Source organism: Monopterus albus, unplaced genomic scaffold, assembly GCF_001952655.1.
Source record: "Monopterus albus unplaced genomic scaffold, M_albus_1.0 scaffold21.1, whole genome shotgun sequence".
In the NCBI taxonomy this organism is placed as follows: Eukaryota; Metazoa; Chordata; class Actinopteri; order Synbranchiformes; family Synbranchidae; genus Monopterus; species Monopterus albus.
Window position 1 is genome coordinate 4,102,420 of NW_018127901.1, and position 8,335 is coordinate 4,110,754.

General features: G+C 39.9%; 1 protein-coding gene across 1 annotated transcript; it reads right to left on the reverse strand.

The window, feature by feature from the left end:
* Positions 1 to 10: 10 nt before the first annotated feature.
* fgf2 (fibroblast growth factor 2) lies at positions 11 to 7,414 on the reverse strand. Its single transcript, XM_020594071.1, has 3 exons — positions 6,582 to 7,414; positions 3,023 to 3,126; positions 11 to 216 (listed from the first exon to the last, which is right to left on the reverse strand). Exons 1-3 carry the CDS (start codon positions 6,757 to 6,759, stop codon positions 31 to 33), a joined length of 468 nt encoding a protein of 155 aa, XP_020449727.1. The 5' UTR covers positions 6,760 to 7,414; the 3' UTR covers positions 11 to 30.
* Between the last annotated feature and the right edge of the window lie 921 nt (positions 7,415 to 8,335).

Sequence of the window (8,335 nt, forward strand, 5' to 3'; positions counted from 1 at the left end):
CTTCTTAGTATTTCTTGACCGGATCACAGATTAGCTTTTGGCAGACATCGGAAGAAAGAGAATGGCCTTCTGACCCGGTCCAGTTTTGTTTCCAGCCTTGTACTGGCCAGTCCGCTTTAGCGCCACATACATGTTCGGGTACTTCCTGGAGCGGTAGGTGTTGTAGTTGTTGCTTTCAAGCCGCTCTAAGAAGTGGCACTCATCTGTTGCTCGTCTCTGAAGGGAAGGACACAGAGGAATGACAAATAAGTGAGGTTTCATTTGCTCTTCGGTGCACTGAAATTAATTCTGGTGTTTAGAGAGGAACAGCAGGAGGTGTGGGTGATTTAAACAGGAGAGTCGGCTGCTGAGAGTAACATTTGATTACATTTGTTTAATATATGTTGAAGTAAAGAGTGAACATTCAGAATGCTGGCATTTTATGACATTAAATTACCACATGAAACACGTCAGAGCTTAATTTCACTTTTATTTTGAAGGAAATTGTTGGTTTGGAAGAATTTCTGCTCAGTGTTTCACACTAATGAAGACATTTTAAAAAAGGAAACCATGCCTGACAAGTCACATTATCACAGCCACATTTTCTTTGTTCAGATTTCTGGAATTGTGATTAAACATTAAACCCAAAATGTGATAAAACTGTATTTTTTTTCCACACGGCAAAGAAATAAAGAACTTAAGATGTTCAATCCAAGACAAACTTGGATTTAAAAAGAATACAATTCTAAGAGTTTGAATGGGGCAAAACATGAAGATGAGTTCAAGTACAAACTAAATGATTTGCCTCTTGTGCTGTCATGTTATTGATCACATCTAATTTGGTGTTTACACAAGCTCTTTTTTTAACACTATCCTTTGAAGAAAATGTTAATTACAGAGTGTCTGGCCAAAATCTCGGTGTCTCACTGGGCGTCACCTGCCTGCAGCCACTCGGACAAGAGGCTTTTGTTTTAGTTTCTGTTTTTAGCTGGCTGGGACTGCACAGCTATGGAGCCATTAGTCAGAAGACTTCTTTTTTCAGTTTGTAATAGAGAACTTTCGTTATGCAAAAGCAATAAATAGCTTCCAACAAAATTGAATGTACACTCATGGGCCACTTGATTAGGTACACCTGTACAGTTGTATACACTTCAATGCAACACTTCCACCTTAACATCTGTGTTTATGAAGCTCAAAAAGTTTCAGCTTTTGGTAAAATTGTCATAAATGTATAAATTCAATTATGTTTATTATTGAGGTCATAGTTAAAGGTGGTGTTGTACTGGACTACATTATATTCAGAGGCGTTCCTAATATTTTGACCCTCTCGTGTACGTAGCTGAGGTGGACAAAATATAGAGACATCTCTGAATATAATGTAGTCCAGTATAAACATAGAATTGAATTTAAACATTTATGACAATTCCACAAAAAATCATTTTGAGCTTCATAAACACAGATGTTAAGGTGAAAGTGCATCCAATTGTATATATGTATATATATTAAATTTTTATGTTGGAATAAAACAACTCCAGGCTTGTCAGATCATATTACCAAAACAAATGTCTGTATAGATGTATGTGTTAGGAGTCAATATTTGTCAGTTATACTGGCAAAAATATATCAGCCAAGGAGGTAATACACAGCTAATAACATAATACCAGACCCGAGACACATCCAGGCAAGATGCCAAATAAGGAAATAAATTCTTACTTATTTGACAACAACAAATATATATATATTTTCATATCAGTCAATATGCTAACTTTTCCTATTTGACACTACAGATGTAATAAGAGGAGAGTGGATTTTGCCTGTGGGTTTTATGATGATGTTCTACGCACAAGTAAAGGCGGTGCAGAGCGACGCCTAAGGGTGGCACCTCACAACTTGTAGCTTCTCATTAAGAGGAAATGCTTCGTGCCAATTACATGGACTGCGGACTTTCAACCACCAAACCACATCAGTCCCCGACACTTCACACTGCCGCTGTGAGCAACAACACTGTGGCAACAGATCGACAGCTGTTTCTCATGGACATCCAGGAAATCCTTTCACTTAATTTTAATTTGTGATGGTGCACACTGTAAAAACTGCTCATTTCTTCAAGGCAGCATGTCTGTCAGAGTGGTCAGATCACGTGCAGGGTGTCTTAACTTTGTTTATGCTGTATGTGAAAGTGTTTCAGTTCAGATTTTGTTTCTTTCACACACATGAAACATCTTATCATTGAACAACTAAAAAAAGGCAGGCAGTCACACTTTGTCTCCTGGTCAGTCAGATAATCTGTCACCGTCTGAAGCCACCCAAAGCTCTAAAACCCCTCTACAGATGTTCTACTGCAGGACAAAAAGAATACACAGGCCCCATCGTGCATCTGCTCACTTTGTAGAAGGCATGTAGTAGGCATTATGGGTCTAATATTATACAAAGGTTCAATAAGGAATTTTTCTAACCCCTGTTCTTTCACTGTTAAATTGATTCTTTTTCTATTAAATCTTCATTCAGAACATTTAAGCCTATCCATCATTTCTTTTCCCACGCTGTCAGGACTCCCCTCGTTTATTCCACCATGTCTGAACAAAAGCCATTCTTCATCCATCTTATAAATATCAATAGTTGGATGCAGCTCCAGAAATCTCCCTGTGATTTTGTCCTGTGTCTCTCAGAGAACTTTAATCCCCATCGTCTTCATCACCCCTATGACTGTCAGTTTGACCTGGGAAACCCAAAACAACTTCACAGTAAAAGCCTGAAAATACTAGAAGTCCTGTCATTCACCTGCTCACTTTTCTCCACCAGCAGAGGATTTTTTTTTAGTTGGATGACTGGTAAATATTTGGTTTTCAAAACACAGCAGTCTAAATAGGGCACTGGGGGTCAAATGAAAAACATTTACTGTTCGATACAGATTTGTGAAAAGAAAAACATTTTTGAAGCCTTTCAAAAGTGCTATTTTTATGATTTCATGGCACTATATTTATAGTAAACTCTTATCTTTGCACATTAATCCCACATGCTTTAGTTAATCCAACTCACTCACCGCTCCAAACAGTCGCCCGTCTCTGTTCATCGCCAGATAGCGATTAGCGTAAACACCCTTGATGACCACCTCCCCCACAGAGGTCGCCTGGAATTGTAGCTTTACTGAGGAAAAAAGACAAAAAGTTTATTTGAAATGAGCAAAGGCACAAAACATTTATCATTTGACTGTGGGGTGTTTAAAACAGTAAATAATATGTTTAATAAAAAGATAAAGGTGGCATAAACAACCTATGACCAGATTCCTACACTAGATCACAGCTGAATATGTTATAACTGTATGAGTTTTGCTGTAACTGATCTAACACCACCCCTGATACAGCCAAGACAACAAGGTGCTGTGTGTTTTATTTCAATATCAAATTGTTACTACATTAATTTGAGACTTCACAGTAAGAAGTGAGACCATCATGTCCAAAAGAAGGGAAAGGGGACGTTTTCTGATTTGTTTCACATCACAAAACAGGAGGAGGTGACTGTTCACATATGTTTTTAAGAGGACAGCATTTCACTACTTAAAGCTGTGCTAACTGATTGTACACCACAAGAGGGCAGCACCTCAAAACAAGCCAAAAAAACAGATACGTTATTTTATTTATAGTCATTTTTCTGGCAACCTAATTAATGTCAGTCTAATTCTTATTTTAATTCTAACTCTTATTTTAGCTCTAATTTGGCCTCCACTAACTCCTGAGGGTAAAAATAAAAAAAGAATACCTGGCTATTTAGCAGCTAAATGCACCACTATGTTTACCAGCTAAGAGAAAACTTTATCTGCCTGCTTTTCAGAGTTTTCTAGCTGCCTGTAGCAACTGACGCACTGAGAATGAACCACTCAGTTCATGTGCCATAAAACCAAATCAATGGGCTAAAAGCTAAAATGCTCTCATCAGTCTATTGTTCCTTCAGAGCATTGTTCATTTGCTGTAAGCCACAGCAGTCGGTGTCTTCTTCTGAGCTGGTTTTTGTTGTGGTTGTCCCCATTTCACTGGCTGATTTGCAGTAAATCAAGGAACCAGCATAAACAAATATGGTATAACAAAGCCAGCTCACATAAACCACCAAACAGTAGCATTACCGTACACTGTGACTGACTGTGGGCTATGGGAGCCTCCTCGCAGGTGTATCGGTCACCTCTGAAGAGACAGCACTGCTTGTCAACAGAGCATACTCTGCATGAAGCCAAACCACCAAATACAAAACAGGGGCCCTGTAAGGTGAATTAAGGGACTTCAGAGAGACACATCTGTCCACAGTTAGGTTTGCTGCTTGGATGATTCATGTCACATATCAAAGAGGTGTTATTCCCTGAGAAAAAAGGTATAATTGGTCCGAGTGTGCAGTGGTGTGTTCACTGTTTACTGGATGTATGATGACCCACAGCTACTGTGAATTAAGTAAAACTTTCCCTTTCTCCCTGTACAGTGTGGTCCTATCTGTGTTTGTCCTGGGGTCAGTGACGTAATTTCTTTCAATGTTGATGGGCAATTTTGTCCTCAGAAAGCTTTAGCATGGGAACATAATTATGATGAAGTAGAGTCACATTTACATTAGCACAAAAATCCCACTGGACGATCCTTGGCTCTTCTAGGTAATATTTCCAGTTCTCACTGACAGGTATGTTTGCTTGTCTAAAATGTTGGCAGGACTATCACAACTTTAACAAAAGGCTCATTGTTGAAGCACAGCTCTGGTCACAAGAAACCACTATCATGAAAAGCTAGAAGATTAATATTGATTACTGTTTTATGAACATTGTTTTCTGAACCTGGGATAAAACTAAAGGGAAGAATTTTTAAACAGCAAATGGCAAACAAACTAAAACTATAACTTGCTCACATCATTTCCGTGGCATATTTCACAAATAATCCTGATTGACTGCAGCATAACTGAATTATTCTAAAAAATAGCTCACCTCTCCCTGAACGTTTTCCATATCAAGATCTGTTTGGAAACACCTGTTTGAAACACGGTATCTTAGGTAATACATAGTACAGATGTGGTGAAATGGGTTGGGACCTTTCTGAAGCAATGTTTTTGTTATACCTGCATACGTTTGGTTCGTAAACAAAGAAGCTGTTAAAAGAGCTTCTTTTTGTGTTTTTATTATTTTGGCTTATTATACAAAGATCTTCTAAAATGACCTAAGAAACATTTTTGTAAGAACTTAAAAGTGGTGATAAATAAGTGGAACGTAGTGATATTTTAAATGGACTATTGTCTTTACGGCCAAACAAAAAAAAAAAGGAAGCTTCCAAAGAAAGAAGACCATCTGTGAAACATGGAGGAGGCTCAGTTTTCTTATGGGGTTGCTTTGCTGCTTCTGGTTCATGCTGCCTTGAATCTGTGTAAAACAGTGAAATCAGAAGATACTTGTTCTGGACTGGACATACTGCAGAATGTCACAGTCGCCGGTCATGGATCCTCCAACAGAATAATGACCCAAACATCTAATAGCACAAAGTAGGGCTGAGAAGAAAACACCAGAGTGTTTCTGAAGCGGAACAATATTAAACCAAGTGAACATCTATGGAAGGAGCTGCAGCTGGGAGAAGGCATCAAACCTGAGAAAACTGGAGAATGGAAGAGTGGGCAAACTACCAGCTGAGAAGTGTAGGCGTTTCATTAAGAGCTACCAAAGTGCATGTTTCCAGTGATGGAATCAAAAGGATGTGCTACATAACATTAGACTAAAGGTCCCAGTGTTACATCGAAAATCAAAAGCAACTTGTCTGTTACAATAAACATGGGATAGAAAACAGTGGATGGCAATAACTTCTGTCACTTTCTTTTGTAAGTAGAAGGGCACCAACACTTTCAGCCACGTCTGAACTTCCAAACGTGTTTATAAGCGCATAGTTTCATGTGTCGTCCCCACCCCCCCACTGACTGATGCAACTTAGGACACATACTTAAAAGTAATCAGAAATACAGAGACACCACAGGGTATCACACTTGTTCAAGCCAAAGAAGTGTGTTAATGTTTTCACTTTAAGAGTTTCTAAATGAAAGAAGAACATACGAGCATAAACACTCTTCTCACTGTCTAAATGAATAGTGGCTGACTGATGGTACAGATGAGTGGTAAGAATATATTTTACATCATATTACATTTTGTAATAGGAGTATTATTTTTTAGATGTACAGTATTAGGGGCATACGTTTAATGACCTCTGACAGTAAGTCAGGAATTCTGGCAACTCCATGTTGTGCTGTCTTGTGTGACGTAAAACACAGTGAGCAGTGTGAATGGCTGTGACTCAGGATGGTGATCTACATTAAAAACAAGAATAGACCATCAAAGTTTCCATTGATTAAGAAAATTTGAGGTTTACTTCTTATAGGTCATTATACTTTCCAGACGTGGACCTGCACACAGTTTGGTCACACTGTTTACTAATGGAGAATAAACCTCAGTAAGCTGGAAAGTTCACATCATTCCTTCTTGATTTTTTTGTGCCTCATTCTTACCTCCCTGTTGCATATTTAAAAATAAATAAATAAATAAAGAAGCTTTGTGTGCTGTGCAAAGCAAAAAGGAGGAGATTGGAGGTACTCACTGTGGGGGTCGTTCTTCTCCCGGATTCCATCCACTCCTCCGTCAGATTTTATCCGCAAGAAGAAGCCCCCGTTTTTACAATACAGTCTTTTGGGTTCCTTGAAGCTCCCAGGAGGAAAGCCACCGCTGCCGCCGTCTTCAGGTGTGGAGGGAAGTGTTGTGATTTCTCCCGTGGCCATCTCCTCTTCTTCTCCCGCTTCCTGGCGACTTCTTTGTCTCCCTCTTGAGCAGTGCAGGAGCCTCACCGTGGCCTCAAACCTCCCACTAACTGGTGCCTGTTCCTTCCTCCCCTCCTCCACAGAGCTTCACGCAAACTGACTTTACTTAACCCCAGAGGTCAGGTTGTTTGAACAACTACCTCTCAGGGCAGCAAGTGCCCTTTGAGTCCTGTGAATCTGAGGCAGAAGGACTCGTCTGCTGTTTGTAGAGCTGGCAGCTGCTTTGCCGGTGTACTCTGAGTACACTAGTAGGGGTGATGCATGCGGATTCCCCCTCTCTTGTACTCTTCTTGCAGTGAAGTGTTTAAAGCAGGGCAGCTGGCTAAGATCTGTGTGGAAGGCTTTCCCCCCTGGGCCTCAGTTCGCATGCGCCCTTGAAGCACCAACACACACTCACATGCTCACGCCCACTAATGCTCACAGATTTAACCAACCCAGCAGAACTCAAGGAGAGGAGGGCAAAGAGGGGGACGTGCAACTTGGACTTTGTCACTGAGACCCTTTGGCGAGCCAAGAGCAGCAGAAACCATGTGAACAAAATCAGTGTTTTCATTCATCCAGTCTGTCGAAGAGTAAGAAGAAAGATGTAAAATGAAATCCAGCTTCTTAGTGATTCACTCACTGCTATTCATATAAGAAAAGAAAAAACAATGTAAAGTAAAAATGCCAGCAGACTTAAACTCCTACGTAGTTTAATTGCTATTCTCAACTTCCTCAGAAGCAGCTGAGTGGAGGACTGGGGGGTGGGGTTATTCCTGCAGGATTTGTTTCTTATTTGATTTTTGGATCAACTGGGTCATACATTTGGCAAAACAGTAACACACTGGTCTGGGTTTCTGGGTAACTGTTACCACATCTGAGACTCGTGCTAGAAAGTCAGCTATGCTCTTGGTTGACGTCATGTTGGTGACACCCCCCCCGACTCTGGTCAGCGAAGCATCTGACATGAAACCAGGCCAGCAGAGTGACTAAGGCCAGAGACTTGAATAACTGTACAATTAGTAATCAAAACAACAATCAAATTACAGGAACGGTTTGGATGCCTTTAGACATTTCCTGGGACTGTATCAATTGAGAAATCTCCAAAAAATACAGGACAGTTTTATCCATTACTTATGACAACACAGTACGTTGAATGCACAAGTGTCTTTTTAGGCAGAGTCCTGAAGAACAGTCACTTTCCACAGCCAAGCTTATTATTTCCAATCACAGGCCTAATCTTCTGGCTTTTTAGCTATGCTGAACCAGAATCCTGTTACACATGGACTGTTTGACAGCATTTTGTCAGCAAACAAGAACTTTTAAGGGGTTCTTGTTATGAAATGCCATGCTGAGAATTCCCCTTTGTCAGCCAGTGGACTAAATAAAGAGTAGAAGAATGTTAGTCAAGGCCTCTTCAATTAGAGTTGTACTAACATTGACCTGTCACATCCCACACAAGTATTGCAATTTGCATCATGGGCCTCAGTGATGTCAATATTCCTGTAAATAATCCATTAGCAGTGTTTTCACCAGGAAAAAAGATATATATATATAT

Excerpts from the sequence above, each read along its gene's own strand:
- fgf2 (XM_020594071.1), bottom strand. The coding sequence starts at position 6,759 with ATGGCCACGGGAGAAATCACAACACTTCCCTCCACACCTGAAGACGGC. Across the intron at positions 3,127-6,581 it reads GGAGAAGAACGACCCCCACA|TAAAGCTACAATTCCAGGCG; the intron begins GTGAGTACCTCC and ends TTTTTTCCTCAG. Across the intron at positions 217-3,022 it reads ACGGGCGACTGTTTGGAGCG|AGACGAGCAACAGATGAGTG; the intron begins GTGAGTGAGTTG and ends CCTTCCCTTCAG.